This window comes from Melitaea cinxia, chromosome 7 (assembly GCF_905220565.1).
Source record: "Melitaea cinxia chromosome 7, ilMelCinx1.1, whole genome shotgun sequence".
NCBI classification, from domain to species: Eukaryota; Metazoa; Arthropoda; class Insecta; order Lepidoptera; family Nymphalidae; genus Melitaea; species Melitaea cinxia.
In genome coordinates, this window is record NC_059400.1 from 15,274,928 (window position 1) to 15,296,310 (window position 21,383).

General features: G+C 34.4%; 2 protein-coding genes across 2 annotated transcripts; both read left to right on the forward strand.

Annotated features, from left to right (window-relative positions):
• Positions 1 to 1,354: 1,354 nt before the first annotated feature.
• Positions 1,355 to 2,401, forward strand: LOC123654901. The gene has a single exon (XM_045590758.1). The coding sequence runs from the start codon at positions 1,355 to 1,357 to the stop codon at positions 2,399 to 2,401; it is 1,047 nt and encodes a 348-aa protein (XP_045446714.1).
• A 411-nt stretch (positions 2,402 to 2,812) lies between these two features.
• LOC123654902 lies at positions 2,813 to 6,838 on the forward strand. The gene is made up of 4 exons (XM_045590759.1): positions 2,813 to 4,054; positions 4,418 to 4,611; positions 4,987 to 5,115; positions 6,835 to 6,838. Exons 1-4 carry the CDS (start codon positions 2,813 to 2,815, stop codon positions 6,836 to 6,838), a joined length of 1,569 nt encoding a protein of 522 aa, XP_045446715.1.
• The last annotated feature ends 14,545 nt before the right edge of the window (positions 6,839 to 21,383 follow it).

Here is a 21,383-nt window from a genome sequence, read left to right on the forward strand (position 1 = left end):
GCTGAACTGATAGATTCAACACTATCTACGAGGGTCTGAAGTTCTTCCATTGTAAATGCAAGTAATACGGTGTCATCGGCATAACGGATATTGTTAATAATCTGACCATTCACCGTGATACCTACATCCACTTGATCCAATGCTTCTATAAAAATCAAGCATCTATAGATCTATACAGTAATCGCTTACCGTCAGGTGAGCCGTACGCTTGTTTGGCGACCTAAGTAGATGTATATAAAAAAATGTTAGTTAGTTGTGTAATCACCTTATGGCGAAATAAATATTTTCATTTAATTTGATTTCATTCTATAAATTACAAGGAATTGTTATAAAATATATTTGTCGATTCATTTATAACAAGATTTTTTTTTTACTGATTTAGTGTTGTGTTTTTGCGCCCTAAACACTTTAGTACGTAATTAACTTATTTTTAAACATTTTACATTTGAAAGACAAAATTAAAAAAAGGCATAGGTCAGCTCCGCTCCGACACGTGACTGGAGCGTAGGCTACTGGCCTTGAGAACGAATGACATATTTAAAAATTAAAATGTTCTATTAAATGAGTCGAATAATTAATTAAAACTAGTGGTCGCCCAGTCGTCGAAATGCGACCTAAATTAATTTAAATTATAAGTTTGAACATTATTAAGGTTCTGTTGTCAAAGACTATTATACTTCTCCAATAATAAACAAAAGAGTATACATGTGTGTGTGTGTAAAATAAATGGTAGTGTAATTTTTTTTATTGATTTAATGTATTTTTATGCATAATTAAAAAAAATTGCATTCTGCGCTTCTTCTCTATATAAACTATAAGTGTACGAAATTTTATACTCCTCCGTCCGCGCAATTTCCTAAAAAGAGGTGCAAAGTTTTTGCTTTACATATAGATAATAAAACTCTAAAATCCAAACCTAAATTGACGTTTGCTATTCTAGCGCTAAAGCGCTGTAAAACGTCACTCGTTGTTACGAAATGTCAGCGTAAATTGTTATACAAGATCCCCATATTTTTTTTTATTATTTCACTGTCTACTTCTAGAAAATAGAAAAAAAATACATATTAACTTAATTTCTGTAATGATACGATAAATCTCTGAATGCGTAGGCGATTATGTATAAGCATCGTAGGCATCGCCGACGCGTTTTTATTTCTATGGATTCTTGACAACAAAATATATCATTACTTATTACTGTAAGGTAGCGTGACGTTTAAAGTTTTGACAGACAAAGGTTGATACAAAGAACTTGACTTTGAATTGTGTGACATCCATAAGAGACTAATTAAATAAATAAATATTTGACTATAAACTACGACTAGCAAGTATATCCTTATATACTAATACCGTCAACATGAAATTCGCTTGTTGTAAATCAACGACTGAGGGTACGACTGGATCTTTACAATGTACTCAATGTAAATTGAATTATCATGTGGCGTGCTTATTTCCTTCTGATAGAAAAAAGGCTTTTAGTGCGGAGTTTAAACACTCTTGGCTTTGCCCTGGTTGTTCGCTTAATCAACCCAGGTTGGTGAAAAATGATAACACTCCTATCAGGCCCGGCACAGAAAATGTAAATGCTCGCAGAGGTGGTTCCTGCGCTGATTCTCCTCCACCGTCTGCTAATTATGAGATAAACCCTACGTTACTGGATACTGTCAAGGATATAATAGCCTCCGAGATGGCAATGCTTAAATCTGAACTGCGAGAAGCCATTACTGAGGCTATTTCAGTGGAACTTAAGCCAGTTAGAGATGAGCTCGCTGTAATCAGGGAATCCATGAATTTCATCAATAGCCAATATGAGACAATTGTGAAGCGTGTAGACGATCTTGAGAAAAACATGAAATCGTGCATCAATATAAAATCTGAACTTGGTTCCATTAAGGATCACATTGACAGTGCGGAAGTGGATAATGACAAGCGGGAGCAGTGGGTTCGGCGGTCTAATGTAGAGATTTTTGGCATTCCAGAGAGGAAAGGAGAGAACTTAATGCAAATTCTTAGGGACGTTTCTAGTAAAGCGGAATTTTCACTTGATCCATCTCAAGATATTGATTTTGTTACTCGTGTAGCCCCTAAGAATAATGATTCTAAAAAAATTAAACCTATTGTTGTTCGTTTTTTGGCACGCTGGAAGAAGGATGAATTTTTGTCGTCTACTAAAAAATTAAGGCTTAAATGTACTGACATAAATATTTCTGGTGACTCTTTTATTCACTTTAATGATCACTTAACCCGCACTAATAAGGCCCTTTTGCAGCGTGCTAAGTCTATTTGTAAGGAAAAACTGTATAAATATGTATGGGTCAAAAATTGTACTATAAATGTTCGCCGCTCTGATACGTCACCTGTGATACATATATCTAGAGTATCTGATTTAAACAAGATCAAGTAAGAGCCTTTTTTATAATGTTAATATATGTTTTGTTTTTGATTCCGGTTGTGTTGGGTTGTCTTTTGTTTTGTTTAATTGAATTGACTTTTTATATTGTCTATTTTGTGTATTGTGACTCGTCCAGGTGTTCTCGCTACTTTCAATTTAATGGTTTTCTCTATTGCGACCCGTGTTTTTCTTTTGTAAATACTATGAATGTAAATGGTATTATACTGTTATTACTATTCGTGGGATTTTGTCTTTCTTTGTGTTATAATTTTCATCATCGATATCATTTGAGAATAATTTTACATATGTGGTATAAATTATATTTTTATTTTTTGTTCAAATATGAAAACTAAAAACCTATCAGTGTATTATCAGAACGTCCGTGGTTTGCGGACTAAAACAAATGCTTTTTTTCGTAATATAATGCATGTCGACTATGACATTGTTTGTCTAACTGAAACATGGCTTTTATCAGGTATTTATGATCAGGAAATTTTCGACTCTCGTTACACAGTTTATAGATGTGACAGAGATTATGAAACGCGAGGGGATCATCTTGGTGGAGGTGTGCTCATAGCTCTGCGTCGAGAGCTGCAGGTGTATTCGTTTAGTACGGTTTCAATGCCTGGTGCTGCAGCTGAGGCTATCGAATTGTGTGTTGATTTAAAATCTTCAAACAAATCAGAAAGACTCCACATTTTTTGTGGTTATTTTCCTCACTGTCCTCGACACTTTGATAGCTTATTGCATTTCTTTGAGAGTGTATCCGATGTCATTGTTAACAATCCGGATGATGATTTTTTTATCTTGGGTGACTTTAATATTTCTTCAGCACAATGGACTTCCGCCGATCATGCACCCTATATGACAAACTCCACAATAAATGGCGATCATTTAGTACAGGCATTGCAAGGCTTCATTAGTTTTACAGATCTTAGGCAGTATAATCACATATTCAACACAAAGAACCGAATTCTCGATCTCGTTTTTTCAAAAAGGGAGTGTTTAGTTGCTCATTGTAAGGAGCCTTTGATCGACGAGGATCCTCACCACCCGGCTCTGGATGTGATTCTTAAATCGTCTTCACCACAGGTGCTTCATTCTGCTCCGCGTGTTGTAAGATTGTTTCACAATGCTGACTATGACGCTATTAACAATGATATTGCTTCTGTGGAATGGCAGATTCTGCTTCAGGGTAAGGATGTTGATGCCGCGGTGGCTACATTTTACGATTTGATTAATAACATTATTTCTAAACACGTCCCAATCAAAATTTTTCGACATGATACTCGCTATCCATCGTGGTTTTCTCGTTCTCTTGTAAAAATAATAAAGGAGAAGTTAAAGTATCACAAGAAATGGAAGATTTACGGTCGTAGATGTGACTATGACACTTTTAGCCTTCTGCGTGATCGTCAAAAGCGAGTCATGCGAGAGTGTTATGATAAATTTATAATCGATGCTGAAAAAAGAATAAAAATCAATAGCAAGTATTTTTGGACGTTCATTAAATCGAAAAAGTACTCCTCCGATCTTCCCGAAACAATGTTTTTCGACGATGAGACTTCTGGCGAGGGTAATAATATTTGTTCATTATTTAATAGCTACTTTCATTCCGTTTTTGAGCCCCCAGTGTGGCAGAGTCCTTCATCCCAGATTACTCCTGTAAGTGGTACAAATACCATTGGCAAAATAGTTTTCAGGATTGACGTATTAGAAAAATATTTGAAATCACTCGATATTTCTAAGGGCTGTGGACCTGATGGTATCCCACCTTCATTTTTGAGAAAGTGTTATAAGTCTCTGGCTTTCCCGTTGACATTCTTATTTAATTTATCTTTGACCGACGGCGTTATGCCTGCTGTATGGAAACAGTGTTACGTTGTTCCTGTCTTTAAGTCAGGCGACAGACATAATATAAAAAATTATAGACCGATTACTAAAATAAGTACTATACCTAAACTATTTGAGAAATTAATTTATGACATTATATTCCCTGTCTTACGGCGTATTATTATTGATCAGCAGCATGGTTTTGTAAACAAAAGATCCACTGAAACCAACCTCTGTGAATTTGTACATCAGGTATCTGTTGCCTTGGATCAGGGTTATCAGGTTGATGCTGTGTATACGGATTATTCTAAGGCATTTGACAAGATTCCACACTCTATACTTCTTCAGAAGATTCTTGAAATTGGTATACATGGTGACCTTCTGCGATGGTTTGAATCTTATTTGAGTGAGCGCAGTCAGGCCGTTACAGTAAAGGGTTTTTGTTCAACATTTATGCCAGTAACATCTGGTGTTCCCCAAGGCTCTCATCTCGGCCCGCTTCTTTTTAATTTATTTATAAATGACGTAGGTTCTATCCTCAAATATTCTGACTTACTGATATATGCTGATGATATGAAAATATATAAGAAAATTAAAACATCTCTTGATTGTCAATTATTACAAATCGATCTGAACGAATTAAGTATTTATTGTACAAACAATCACCTGACTCTGAATCCCAAAAAGTGTAGCATTATCTCTTTTTCTAGAAGGACTGAGTCTTTGAAATATGATTATTTTTTAAACAATGTTATGCTTAACAGGGTATCTGAAGTGAGAGACTTGGGCGTTCTTCTTGACTGCAAACTATCCTTTAATTCTCACATCGAGCATATAACTACAAAGGCGTACCGAATGCTTGGCTTTGTATTTCGATGTGGTAGAGATTTTAGGTATAGATCTACTCTATTATTATTGTACAACTCATATGTTAGATCAATATTAGAGTATGCATCGACAGTCTGGAACCCTCAATACAAAACTTATATTGAAGCTATAGAAAAAATTCAAAGAAAATTTGAAAGGCACTTTAATTTTAAAGCTTTAAGTCGCAATGATGTTACCGCTCCGTTACCCCTCCCATCGTTGCTTGATCGGCGCTTAGAGAGAGACCAAGTCTTTTTGTATAAGATACTGAAATCTCATATTGATTCGCCTTTTTTGTTACAAAATATTAATTTGAGATGCCCTCGGACGAGTTCGCGTTCAAAAAAGTTATTTTCTGTCCCTGTAACCAGGACCAAATATGCTGGAAACATCTTTGTTCTCAGGTCCTGTAAAAACTATAACGACATATTTAACTCTATTGACATTTTTAATTGTACCCTAACCTCATTTAAGCAGCACGTTAGGGACGTAATAAGTAAAAATAATAATAATGTATTTCTTTGATTAAAAAAAAAAATTATAATGTATTTCTTGATATAATAATGTATCCCTTTAATTTATTACAGTAATTTTTGTATTAATCTTAATTTTAATTCTAATCTTTGACTTATTTTTAAATTATAATCCTTTCATTTGACATAATTGACACGCTCGACTCTTTTTGTGACTTTTTTTTATAAATCACATAAATTTTTATATCTAAGTGATTTTTTGTCTTTTTTGATAGTTAATTTAATTTATATTATGTTAATTGATTTAAAATTACGACTTTTGACAAATGACATGTCTGTATATTATTGTTAGTGGAAACTTTAGTGATTAATGTGTTTTTGTAAGAAAATTAATTGTATGTGATTTTTATATTGTATGTTTCCCAAATAAATAAATAAATAAATAAATAAATAATAAAAACGCAAGTTCGGTAATAAATTTGAACATGAGTATAATACCTCACCTATATCGATTCTGTTCGTTTAACAATAACTTGCAGAAACAGTAATAATATTAACGATTTGACGTCCATTCAAATTTAACGGCAATCTTAAAATTTCGTTTCGTGCTTTATGACGCAATATTATAAAGCTGAAAAGTTTGTTTGTTTGAACACGTAATTTCAGAAACTAGAATAAAAAAAAAATTTGACTTCGTTAGCCCTATATGATATTTTAAGTACGGTCACTCAACGCGGGTGTAGCTGTGGGGCACAGCTATAGTAATATATACTGGTAAATCTGAGTAATTCACATTAACATGCTACATTACTGACTTTTGAAATAGATATTTATTTAGAAGACAAAGATTTACGTAAACTCACATTTTTTTATTGTATTATTGACGTCATAATTCTAAATTTTTTTTTTTTAATATCTAGGGTACGGTTAGTAAACCTTTAAAGTGACAAAGCTAGTTATTCTTCAAGTTGTTTAGAAGACAAATAAAACCTAACGAATATCTAATAAAAAAAAAAATATTATAAAAAAACAAATTTACACATATTCGTAAGATAAATGCGACCACGTACATTATTTTAACTATGACGGTTAAGTAAATTACAAGTAGGCGAGCCAGTCTAGATCGCTGTCTGGATATGATAAAAAGTGTGATGGCCGCATTGTGTAACATCCTTGAAAAACAACAAAAGCATTTATTGACCCCAACTTTGAGTCATCTTGGTCAGATATTGTAAACATGTTAACAGTAATAATGCAATTAACATTCTCCAGTTAATTGTTTTAAAGTTTTAAGTGTTATCCAGAATTTAAGCAAAAGGCCTTATTGTAGGTACACAAAGGAATACTTTGAAACAAATATTAGAAACAAGTTTTAAGCATATATTTTAATTTTTTTTAATAATATTCCTATGCGCCCTTATCGCTTAATAGCGATTTTCAGACAAACTTAGACGAAGAAAATAAAGTACGATAATGGTATAGGTGTACCATTTTTTATGTTCATATAACAAAAACATTATAAAAATAATTGTATGCATTGTACAAACAGGAAGACGATAACGAAAAATTATATCATTTTGAGTATATAAGATGCAACAATGTATTTTTAATAATCGTGATTGCTTGCAAACGAAAAAACGTCGGATCTCAATAAAAAAATGGGACAACACGAGAAGCACCAGCTTTCAATTAAAAAATGATCGTCAAAATCGGTAGATCCAATAAAAAAATATGATATACAACATAGGTCGGCGAAAAAATAGTTACGTAAATACGCATTCTTAGAAATAACTAAATAAGTACTTTGCAGATCTCAATTAATTTTAAATGGTACCACATGACAAGCACCAACTCTTGATTAAAAAAAAATAATCAAAATCGGTCCATGAAGTTAAAACCGCAGAGGTACATCTAAGTACATTAAAAAAATCGAATTTACATCCTCATCTTTTTTGAGGTCGGTTAAAAATATAACATTTATCTGCTACATGATAAGTAATAAGGATTATATTGGGAATTAGGAAGCCGAGGAACTTAAAAAGCCAACCGATTGCGGGATAATCATCTAACCGCTGGCTTTGAAACACAGGCCGAAGACGGGCAGCAGCATCTTAGGTGCGACAAAGCCAGCCCTGCGGTCACCAACCCGCCTGCCCAGCGTGGTGACTATGGGCAACACACATGAGTTCACGTATTTTTGGCGCGAACTTGTGGAGGCCTATGTCCAGCAGTGGACTGCAATAGGCTGGAATGATGATGATGATGAATGATGATGGGAATTAGGATAATATGTACAAAATGCCTTATTTTATACATATCATTACGTTCTTGGTCAACTAGTCAAATTTTACATAACGATTCGAATTAAATTACACGAGAGTCTTCAATTACATAGCCTTGCCCGTAAAGATTTGTAGATTATAGGGCGCTTTCAACCAGTAACAGGTGGACTCTAATTCTCATAATTATGTTAACTGACATTGTAACCGCTTACTAGTTACAGACAATGGACCATAACAAAAATATACTAGAATTGACTTGTTTCAGAATTGCATAAGCTTAAGAGCATTTTTTACACAATTTATATACGGTTACTTGGTATACGGTACGGTTTACTTGATGGTAAGCGGTTACCGTAGCATCTAGACGCCTGCAACACTAAAAGCATCGCAAACGCGTTGCCAACCCTACGCCCGACCTTCCTCTGGAGTTCTGGTTACCTTACTCACCACAGGAACACAACACTGCTTGAAAGCATTATTATTTAGCTGCGATCTTCAGTAAGGTCGAGGTGCTCCAGTCTTTTTAATTGGGCTGCTTCAAATTTTAAGCGGTATATTTCATGCTGTAACCTACTTCGATAGAAAAAAGTTTCTTTGTTTGTACTCTTATATTATTTTCATCTTTTCTCGATTATTAGATAATTCTTAGTCTGTTACGAAGGTATTTAATGTGTTTAGGTAACAGCCGACAACTAAAGATACATTTTTGTTATGAAATCTTTATATTACTAGCTGACCCCACAAACGTTGTTTTGCCATATATGTTATTAACCCCCTTAGTCCCCCCTCCCTATTACTTAGGAGGATGAAAAATAGATGTTCGATTCTCAGATCTACCCAATATGCACACAAAATTTTATGACAATCGGTCAAGCCATTTCGGAGGAGTTTAACTACAAACACCGCGACACGAGAATTTTATATATTAGATAAAGCTAAAGAGTTTGTTTGTTGGTTTGTTTGAACACGCTAATCTCAGCAATTACTGGTCCGATTTGAAGAATTCTTTCAATATATTTATCTAATTATCATAACGCTAAGACCAATAGGAGCGGAGCACCAATGAAGAATGTTTCAAAATCAGGCTTTTTTTCCCTTTGAGAGATTCCGCTGCGTGCCCTGCGTAAACAGTAAAAGTTTTGCAAAAATCATGTATGACAGAATTGTTCCTATTCCACGCAGACGAAGTCGCAGGCAGAAGCTAGTGTTCATATAAATAATATATATCAATATAAAGTAACGCTAAAGTAAAGGAAATCGAAAGAACAACCGTTAGAACAGAAAGCACACTGAGGGTCACTGCATACTGAGCAAACGGGCCAGTCAAGATTATAGATCATACATACAAAATTACATGAGTGAAGGAGTATAGAATCCTATAATGATAAGTAGGATGAGTGCAGCTAATTGAAATGCCAAATATTCTTTTTGTAAAAAAATAATCGTTTCTTGCTATATTTATCAATATCATGGTCACAGGAAGTACACCGGAAAATAAAACTAAAGCAAAATATACCCACTTGTCACATATAAGACATTACAGCCAACAAATATTTGCGGAGGTGACTCATGAATACATTTATTTATAGTCTTAAAATATTATTATCTATTGTGTACAGTCTATAAATATTGTATACAATATTCTGAGCTTAGATTTTTTTGTCTAAATTATGAATAAAATCTAACAAATAAAACTGACTACCCAAAATGAACAGTTTATTGAGAATAATAATATGTCATTTTAGTTCGTTCGCTCCAACCTATATTCAATTTCATAAAAAAAAAAACACATATTTTTATTTTACTGTAGTTTCTAAACGAGCTCCTGTATTAATTCTAGTTTGACTTTTAACGATAATTACAGTACTATGAATGTCATATACAATGTCATTGCAAATATTTCGAGTAATTATATAGACTAGATTCTATCCGAGCTGAATTTTAATTTCGAAATGGATTTTTTATCGGGTACACTTCGGAGAGTGTGCGCAGGAACACCACGACCTGATTCGATACGAGATAAACAGACGCAAAAATGCCAACACAAGAAGAAAAAGCGAAAAATAAATGTACTTTATCTTTCTAACCAAACTCTTATCTAGTGTTACCAATTTGTAGGCATTAATTAGAATTAATGTTCACGAATTAGTCAACGTAATTACTGTGCTTTGCTCAAGAATAAATTCTGGTTTATTCGTGCAAACGCTATTTTTGTTAGAGCTTGAAGTTTTTTTTAGCGATCAGACCGCTTTGTACTTTTATTATTTTTCTATTTATCCTAATTGTTGCCGGCGCGTAACGTACAGTAAAAAACGAGTGTGACAGACAATAAAAAACCAAACGACTAAAGTAAAACTTGTTTAGCAATACGCCTGCACTGTGTCTTAGATATACGAAACGTAACTGGCTCGAAGAGAAATTAAGAAAGAAAATGTGTGCTCGCACCTATCTCTCTTGCTCCGTTCGCCTCGCCCGATCACACTTTTCGTAACGCTGTCGTCACGCATTCACCAGCTTACTCCTCAAGTCAAGCGTGCGTAAAGAAGTTTTACTTCAAAAATAAATTACCAATTTTATTACTCATTTTAAATTAACGTACATAGTGTAGAAATATTAGATTTCGAGTGGACTGTATGTTGACGATCTTGCTGGTAGGTAGTGGGCGGCTGACTTGATGGCGATTTATAAATGCAAAACGACGGTTTTTCACACTTAACTATTTATTACTTTTTACGCACCAAGAAATACATCTGCCTTGCTGGCGATCCAAAATCCGAGAGAGAGAGAGAGAGAGAGCGACAACAATGTATAAAAGAGATAGCGAGATAGACATGACGGAATGGAGTTACAATCTAAAAAATTGAAATAGCTACCTTATTAAATACTAATTACATATTGTTTTTTGTTGGTTCCAACACATAGAAATAATCGTCGAAGATTGTTATATCATTACATAGTATAAAACAAAGTCGCTTCCCGCTGTCTGTATGCTTAGATCTTTAAAAATACGCAACGAATTTGGATGCGGTTTTCTTTAGTAAATAGAGTGCTTCAAGAGGAAGGTTTATATGTATAATACATGCATAATATAGTAGAGGAACACTGGTAGTTTTTGCAACCGTGCGAAGCCGGGGCGGGTCGTTAGTTAATTCATGAATAGAAGATTTAAAAATTAAACAACAGTTTGATGAACAAAAAAAAATGTTCAGATATTTCATGAAAACAATATAAAAAATTTGTGATTTATCTTAGATACAAGTATTCCGTATTTTCATTTTGGCGCCGTGTCAAAATTTTCTTGTAGACATTTGTCTAGTGTAACCAAGGTGGGTTATGGGGATTTAAAAGAATTATTTTATGTATCGCTTGCATTTATTTTTACGTATTACATCTTTTTCAAAGGATTGAAATGTGGTAACATAGAGACGTTCTTATTTTTTTAAATCTTTTCAGATTTATTTATGTGTAGTAGAGGAATTTTAATTAAAACCTTTAGATCTGTGGATTATAAATATATATAAAAAAAAAAAAAAAAAATCGGTAACATTAAGGGTTTAACCGATATTGCTTATTTGTGTAGATAAAGATAGATAGACAGCGAATGCCTCTTACGTAATTCGGATACAAGAATTTGGAACTGTCGTGTGAAGGTTAAAGATTAAGCAACTATTAATAACATTTAAAAGAAAAAGTTAGTTCATTTACTTACATTTAATTGTACTACCATTACACTATACAGATGTATATAAACATAATTGAAAATTAAATACTCACATCTCTGAACTGAGCGATTCCGGCTTCGCCGAGCTCGTACATGGAGACGTAGGCCGCCTCCGGCTGCACGAATAGCTGGCACAGCATCATTTCCTCACTCCGGAACATGGTGACCAGGTCCGGTGGATCTGTGGAGTACGATGTTACAAAATTAAAGATTACTTCATTCAAGGTGGCTGCATACGCACTTTTGAATCGTAATTTTACAAATGAAATTATAATTATTATAGTTTTAATGAATTATTTATAGTTAAAGAGAAGCTACCACCGGAATTCGGAATGTAGATTCTGTAGAGAAGAAACAGCAACAAACACAGTTACCATTTGAATAATCGCTTCAGCCTGTAATATCCCACAACTGGGCATAGGCCTCTTTCCCCATGTAGGAGAAGGATCAGAGCTTAACCCACCACGCTGCTCCATCCCGGGTTGGCGGATATATTCCTTACTATGAGTAACGATCGCTATCAGGTGTACATGATAACAACCGGGAGCGACAGCTTAACGTGCTCTCCGAGGCACGGTGGGGACCCACAAGGACTGCACAAACACCCAGACCACGGTAAACACCTGTATTGCCAATACAAATGTTTGTCATGTGCGGGGATCGAATCCGCAACCGCCAGCGCAACAGGTACAATCCATGGCTGTAACCATTGCGCCAACGCAGCGTCATATTTGAATAATAAAATAGGTTATATACACCTACATAACTATACCTATTTATATGAATAGGAAACAATGGTAGACACAGTTCACTTGATGGTATGTTGAAATGACCCCTTTTGTAATTTTAATTAAAATTTTTATAATATGGTTTTAATTTTTTTAATCTATTGCACGAGGTTTTAGGTGTGTAGGCAGCTGTAGAATATAGAATAAGAATATTAAATAACTTTCTTTTAGTAATTTCGATTGTCTTAAGATTATTTTACTGCCCTGGTAAACTTAATGATAAAAGGACCTATATCATACTGGTCCTTTTTCAACTTCACGTATGATAGAGTACCGGAACAAACTCCGTAGAGGAATGTAGAGTGACCTACATATATTTTTCTACAGTAAGTTTGAGAGCAAATGAAGAGATAGTCGACTCACGTACATTGTGGTATGCCAGTCATCTCAATAACGTAGATGCAAATCATTAAGGACTCTTTTAAATATCATAAAGATCAAATGAATGTTCTATTATATAAAATAAATGCGAAGTTTCGAACTGTGTATTCTTAAAAAGTGTCGATAAAATTATTACTATATTGATTAAATGGAAAATACCAAACATTTTTAAAAATAATTTTGTGTATTCATATAAGTGATCTATGCACACACGATTGAAGCTTTTGGATTATTTAATCCACTCGTACATGCTCGTTTGCAGTAGATTTTACGGTGTTATCGCACCGTTTCTATTATTATTTTCTTGAAAATCACTCACTTCAGCCTATCGCAGTCCACTGCTGGACATAGGCCTCCCCAATTTCGCGTCAGTTCTTGAAAATAAATTAGATGAAAAAAATATGGATTATTTCCTCTCCATACTTTTCTTTACCTATCTTAAAAGTACGTATTGCAAAATAAATATTTTTGTTAGCAAACGAAAAAAAGCGATTTTAATTTTCTTTGACAAGTAATACAACGTGGGTAGCAGAATAAACATTCAAATAAATAAGGATATTATGGAATTATGGATAATCCAAAACGTACTCAGGTCAGGTCTCGATCAAATTTAAATGGTATCACATGACAAGCATCAGCTGTCGATTGAAAAAAAAAAACATTACAATCAATACACCCAGTAAAATGTTAGAAGGAGAAAATACACTCGAATTGAGAATCTCCTTTTTTTAATTTAGTTAAAAAATACAACGTCTCAAGAGTAGAGTAACGTTTCATAAATCAAACGAATGGTTCTAAAACATATCTAAACACTACATGTAATCGAGGTCTCATACACAAATGTGCTCTCAGAGCGGACTGCCAACTTTCGTAATATAAATGCTTCGAGTTTATAAATGGTCCCTGCATTATTATGATACTGAACAATCGAATGAACGTCTAATACTAAATATACCTACTCTCAAAGAAGTTAATATTGATTTGTCTATATACCTATATAAAAATGAATCACAGAAATATATGTAGGTACGCGCGTAACTCGCGAATGACTAGACCATATTGGGTTTTTCTTTTTTTTTGTGGTCGTTATTGTTAAAATAAGGTTTATATAAAATTAAATCAAAATATTGTGTACGAAATAAAATCAATGGTAGGAAGGTCGTTTGGTCAGTGGGTTATATATATAACTAGGTCGGCAAACAAGCGTACGGTTCACCTGATGGTTAGCGATTACCACAGACTATAGACGCCTGCAACACCAGGAACATCGCAAGCGTGGTGTCGACTCTACCCTCAAGGAGCTATAGCGAGTATAGGTAGCATATACTCGCTATTTGATCCATTGTAACATATTTTAACTTTCATTCTCTCTCATAAGGAAACCGTATCTACTATATTACGGGATAGTATCTAGTAGCCGCAGTTAGAGTTTAGTACGAACTCAAAATTCTACTATCATCAAAATTGAATACTTTTTATTGATTGCAAATAGCCAGTCCTGTAAAAACATTTATAGTTCACAAAGATTGTTAAAATACATTCAATGTACAAAATTTGACCTGTAACTTTTTTCTTTTCATAGGTGTAGATTACAGATTACATTCTATCGGTAATGTTATTATCATACGCTAAGTGTTAAGGCTTCGCGTGTTTTCCTAGAAAACAAAATATGATATCGTATGAGCAAATTACCAAGTTCGTTTTTTCGTTGTATTCACTTAGGTAAATTAAACTTAGAATTCACTTAGGTTAATGTATGTAAAAACCCGAAGAAGACACCGGGAAGCCGCTGGATCCAGACAGGCGTAGGACCGAATGGAGTGGCGAACATTACGAGAGGCCTATGTTCATCATTACAGCCTATCACAGTCCACTGCTGGACATAGGCCTCTATAAGTTTACGCCAAAAATAGCGTGAACTCATGTGTTTTGCCCATAGTCACCACGCTGGGCAGGCGGGTTGGTGACCGCAGTGCTGGCTTTGTCGCACCGAAGACGCTGCTGCCCGTCTTCGGCCTGTGTATTTCAAAGCTAGCAGTTGGATGGTTATCCCGCCACCGGTCGGCTTTTTAAGGTCCAATGTGGTAGTGGAACTGTGTTATCCCTTAGTCGCCTCTTACGACACTCACGGGAAGAGAGGAGGTGGCTAAATTCTTTAGTACCGTAGCCACACAGTACCTATGTTCAGCAGTGGACTATTGGAGTCTTACGGATGGATGGATAGGTAAATGTTATTTTTTTATGCTACTACGGACGAAACTTAAGTATGTACATGGAAATCCAGCATAATATATAGACTTCCTTTTATTTTGAAATAGTTACGGAGGCGGAAGTTACGTAGATAACGCTGCCAGAATTCTATATTATTCGTAACAATAAGTAAAATTAGTATTTGAGAAATGTGTTGGCGCAAAGATATGTCTACTCGTCGTTCCTAGCATCGCATTCCTTCAGCATCTGTTTTAGTTGTAGCATTTTAAGATTATTTCTGTTGTTATCTTAATCATTAAAACTATTTAGAGAAAATTTTCCTCGGAATTTTCCCTCAAATAAAAACTAGCGTTATATTTAAATGCCACAATATTTTTATTCGAAATGTGTTTTGTAGACTTTTAACCAATCTAAGAACTAATGACGACCGCTCTAGTATATTGGTCGCGGGTTCGATTCCCACTCGGAGTGCTTTGTGTTTAGACAAATGTTTTTTTCCGATCTGGTTGACTCTCCTCCCCACCCACTGTGCCTCCAGCAGAGGGTCCCAGTAGTCATCATTAATACCTAATAGCTATCGTTTCTTATAGTAAGAAGTATATTCACCAACCCACAGTAGAGTAGCGTAGTGGTTTTAGCCCCTATCCTTACAGGCTGAATCGTAAATCGTGAGAAGAAACGGAAGATTTTTAATGCGTTTCAATCCATTTTTAGTTTTGCCTTATGATATTTTTGTCGATTGCATGATAGAGCAGTGTCGTTTTATATTGAGTATATCATCTTTAAGATTATTTTGTATCCTCTACGAAAAAAAGAAGTGTGCCTGTAGCAGTCTAGAAAATGACAACAAATCGATTGAAACTGCTACCATAGTTTTAAATTGAATTTCATTTAATCTAGCGCGTGTCGATCTGAGTCAACCTAGTAAAGATACGGTTACTATGTGTGAGTGTCGAGATGTACAAATAAACAAGCTGTTTAAAAAAAAAACTTTTATAAGCAAAAAGAAGGTAAACGAACAGACACCTTTGTTGCTTAATTTGCAACATTAAAGTGGCAGATTCGTTGCTGTCTTTAAATATGCTTGTCTAGTACGATTTTTTTGTTTCTCCAAAAAAAAATAAAAAAAATATCCGCATTATAAATTCAAGTTTTATATTCAAATTATTATATTAAATTTAATAGGGGCAAAAAAGCCGGCAGTGCATAAAAGTACGTATTACTCGAGCGCCGATGGTGACGTCACTTGTCATTCAAATCGAAATTGTATATTGTAATGACACTCACACAACAAAAACATGTGTTTACATATACCTACATATACATTTCAGTAATGGGTATAAGTTATCAAAGTTAACAACGATAACCTTAAAGTTTATCAAAGGATTTCAATATTTGTGTCGCCAGATAATAAAAACTTCATCGCACATAAAAATAATTCTTGCAAATAGACTCGTATAATTCCAAGTTTATATGTGTAAGTTGAATAACTAAATTCAACGCCATCCAGTTTGATGAGTATCTTGTTTCGGGAGTCTGGAAATACAGCACACATAAATGCCCAGACTGTAACAAATATATGTATGGCCCACCTGAGCCTAATGGCAAAAAGTCTCGATGTCATAGTATATAAAGACAGGTCCCCCGAGCTTTATAAAACAGAGGTTAAACCTTCGTCACATCTGCAGAGACGACGTGTGGAGACTTTATAATCGTCTTGAACCTCCAAGTGTGTCCAACTCTCTCCAAAACCGAAAAGGATAAGGAACTCGTTCCTTAGAATCGTATGGTTGTATTGCAAAAATCTTTCCATAGTTCAGTCCCTGCCTGATGGCAGGTCATCTTGCACTTCACTCACTCACTCACAATTGTGTTAATCATGTCATATATAATAATACGCTAAGGTTAAGATGTTTGACTCCCCTTTTATAAAAAAAAAACCTCGCAATTACTCCACATAAACTATATATCATTTTATAGATTATTGCTTGCTCTACCGGCATCCACAACTAAAAAAAAATATTATTGCTTTTGTTTCTGTAAATTAATTATTAAAATTATATATATGGCAGCTTTAATTTCGCAACAACGTCAACATGATTGACGGTCGGTAAATTTTTTACTTATTTAGTGTAAATTATTCGCACGGGTATTGCTAGTATTATTTATATGCGGCGATGTAAGCCGCGCTAGTGGAATGGCCAGTGCTGTGCCACCAAATGTAAATCAATCTAAGATCCCAACTAGACACGATCTTCCCCAATCTTTTTCGTGACTACAGTAAATAATTTTCATCCAGGAAACATGTGAGAGAAGGTGTCTCTCGTTCGGATCTCCTAAATCTGAATAACAAACAATATTTAAATTTTAACAAACAATATTTATTTAATTTTTTTTCTTCTTCTTCTTCTTCTTTAAGAAATACTTGAAAACTTAATTTTTGTTTAAAAAATATGTCTTCAAAATGCACGAAGTCTAATAGCAGTCGTTAATAACAGTTATCGATAGTTAAAAGGCATTCGGTCACGGTCACGGTCGACGGTATTTCAAGTTTAGGCAGCTTTGTTTGGCTATTTTAGAATTTCCATGAAAATTCCTTTCAATGGAAATGTATTTTGTCGTTAGAATTTCAGTTTTAGTTATATTAATTTTAACGTGTACTAGTAACTATATAGTTTGTTACAGCCTAGGCATTTGTGTTGTGTGTATTTTCGAACTCCTAAAACAGCACTTTTAAGCTACAGGAGCTGTTTTTTTATTAAATCCTCACATTCAACGGACCCTAATAGTTCTTCTCTTGTGAAAAACGCCCAGATACCAAAAACATTTATATGATCTATACAAATGTTTTCAATGAACGGGGATGGAAACCATAATCGCAAGCGAAATAGTCAAAGTTATGACCGCTGCACCAACGCGTCGTCAAATCAAATATTGATTCTGATGTTTTTTTATATATAATAATAGTCTCAAGTAGTTAAATATGATACAAAGATAGCAACGCAATAAGCTAAATAATAAATATATTAAAACTGCCGTAGTTTATCAATCACATACTCGTACTCATAAATATAATTACAATAATAAAACGATTTAGATCCGACGCATCTGCACAAGCTGAATCCACATTTCTCAGGGTACTCACATGACCTTTTTATATCTGACTATCGTTTCGTGACTTTGCCTGAATTTAGCCTATTTAATCCAATTATACCAGATCTAAAGTAACAATTAAACGCTTCGGAAACACACACAATAGACAAGCGTCCAGACCACGACAAACATCTATATATCCCATACAAATGTTTGTCATGTGCGGGGATCGAACCCGCGACCGCTAGCGCAACAGTTAGTGCTGTGACCGCTGCACCAACGCGTCGTCGCTATAACGACAATTATACTACCTTGCCAGTCTGTCATTATACTATTTCAAGATACTGGGTATTCATTTCATTCTAAATAAGGTAATTGCTATTGTATTGTCGGTAAAAAAAGCTAATTTTTTAAATTTGTGTCATCCTGCCCACGGAAATTGTATTTAGTTATATTTGAACTAGCAAGCGTGGTGTCGACCTTATATAATATATATTAGACACGACTACATATACTTATAATAGATACATGTATGGTTAAAACCCATGTGGGTTATACTTTTTTTTGAAGTAATACTTCCTTACGCACGCTTGATTTGGGGAGTAAGCTGGTGAATGCGTGACGAGAGCGTTACGAAAACTGTGATCGGGCGAGGTGGATGGAAGTCGAGAGGGAGATATAAGTTAGTGAAGATAGAAAGAGAGAGAGTTACGTTCTGAAGTGTTACTTCAGTCGTGTGGTTTAAAGCACACTCGTTTTGTTTTTGTAATACGTACGTACATACTTAATAAAGATGTAAATATAATATTGTAACAAAAAAAGTAACGAAAGCAAGCAATACATATGTCTTTCATGGTCTGCATGTACCTGTTTGTATCGGAACCCCATCCACATAGGATTCTTTTTCTTCTAAAGACCAGAATGTTAAGCATTTATTGATTTACGAATCAAATTTAAAAGAGAATTAAATTTACATTAATTTTAAGCAGTTTCCTGTCACCTTTCGTGTTCAATCTACGCCTATTAAATGTAAATTTATCGCTCGTTCGCTTCAGTTCATCGCAGTCCAGAGTTTTGCCCATAGTCACCACGTTAGGCAGGCGGGTTGGTTTCCGCAGGGCTGGCTTTGACGCTGCTATCCGCCTTCGGTCTGTGTATTTCAAAGCCACCAGTTGGATGGTTATCCCGCCATCGGTTGGCTTTTTAAGTTCCAAGGTGGTAGTGGAACTGTGTTATCCCTTAGTCGCCGCTTACGACACCCACGGGAAGAGAGGGGGTGGCTATATTTTTTGCTGCCGTAACCTCACAGACTAACAATCGTACAATCATCAACAATTATATTTTACTACTGTTAGAAGAATAGTGAGGAAATGTCATCGTGGAAGGGATGTGGACTCATTGTGGTTAAACATTTATGGTTAAATATTTTAACCAGACCAGTTTAGGAGGAAAGGAAATCTCCTTTTTCTATAAACAGAGACACAGTCTAGTAATGATTCTTTGTTTCTCTGTAATCGGATACAAAGAAGTCAATCTCCTTTTGTAATATAGTAAAGATATTTTTTTTTGTTACCCAAATGATACTGAGACGCATTTCAGTTACACGTGAATCGTTATAGAGATCAATGTATTGAATATTAACCACTTGGTCAATGGGAGCAAATAGTTTTTTAATCGATCAATCAATATATACGATGATATAAGAATTGTCGAAAATTCTATCATAAGATAAAAATAAAAAGCTCATGATTGTTGTTGGTTCCGATTATCATAGGATCCGAATATCATATATATTTTTCAATATCTCTATATTGAAAAATATATATGATATTGAAGGGGCCGAAAATGCTTATTTCAATTTAGTTTAGTGAAGTCACAGTCCGTCACAAAAATAAAGATGAATTTTTTTTTAATGAAACAACCTGTAAACGATTCATTGGTGGACAAAGACCTCATATCCTGTTGAGCGGGATACGAACTCGAACGTCTACCAACCAATACCAATTGGAGAAACACGTGACATGATTTCTTCCAACACTTATTTGAATTAAATTTTAAGCAAAACGATTTCTTCAAATTTGAAACTGTATACTCTAACACATTATCACATCTTGGGCTTTTTCTCATTCATATTTATGAAATAAACCGTGCAAATATCCTTCCTGTTACCATATTTCCGGCCATTTATAACATAATTTACAAAGATAGACAGTTTCTAAATATATTAGAGTAATATTTAGGCTTCATCTTCGCTTCTTTGATAATAGGTTGGCGAAGTACATTCTATTCCAAGTTATGAGAAACGTTTGTATTAGCCGTGTTGTTGTCCTGTTCTGAGTCTTTGTTGTTACCGTTGAGAATATGTATATTTATATCATTTATATCCATTGTCAGGAAATTGTGATTAAAATCAAAACTATTACGTTTAAAAATGTATTCTACGTTTTGTTTTGTGCTATGAGTCACCTTGGCTTTTATATTAGTAGTGGATCATAAATAACACGATTATTTTTGTAACATCACAAATGGCTACTGTACAATTGCAGTTACTGTTTTCATTTAGACAATTGTAAGAAATTAGAAAAAACTATAATAGATAGAATATGCATAATTTTAGGACCCCATAGTTTTAATAGTGGTAACGAATTTGTCTTAAAATTATTTATTTAGTGTTTTGTACTAAATAAACTATCATTTAAATGTTTCACCTCAACATCCTAAGACATAAAAGATACACACAACCACACAGAAATCCAATTATCAATTATAAATACATGTAATTAGCGTTCAAAGTATGCGTTACATCTGGGCAATACAATTCAGTCATCTGGAAATCCCGAACGAATCCCAGGCAGACTTGCATTGAGACGACACTCTGCCATTTATATACCTGGACGACATCCAAATAGTACTAGCGGATATCACGGCTGATCTTATCGGCGTGACAATTTTTATCAGTCGGGTTATTGCTAATGTGTTTTAAAATCACAGCTTTTATTTTACCCTTTATATAATTGTTTTGAATTTCTAACTATTTTTTAACCGACGTCCAAGAAGGAGGAGGTTCTCTATTCGATTGTATTTTTTTATATATGTTATATCAGAACTTTTGACTGGGTGAACCGATTTCGATGAATATTGTTTTAATTGTAAGGTGTTGCGTGTCATTTGGTTCCATTTAAATTTAATTGAGACCCGATAAGTACTTTTATATATATCTAATAATGCGTATTTCTTGATTAATTTTTCGTCGACTGTATTAAGCCGCATAACTTTTTACTGGGTTTATCGATTTTGATGATTCTTACTTTAAGTGAAAGCGAATGCTTGATTTGATCGAGATCT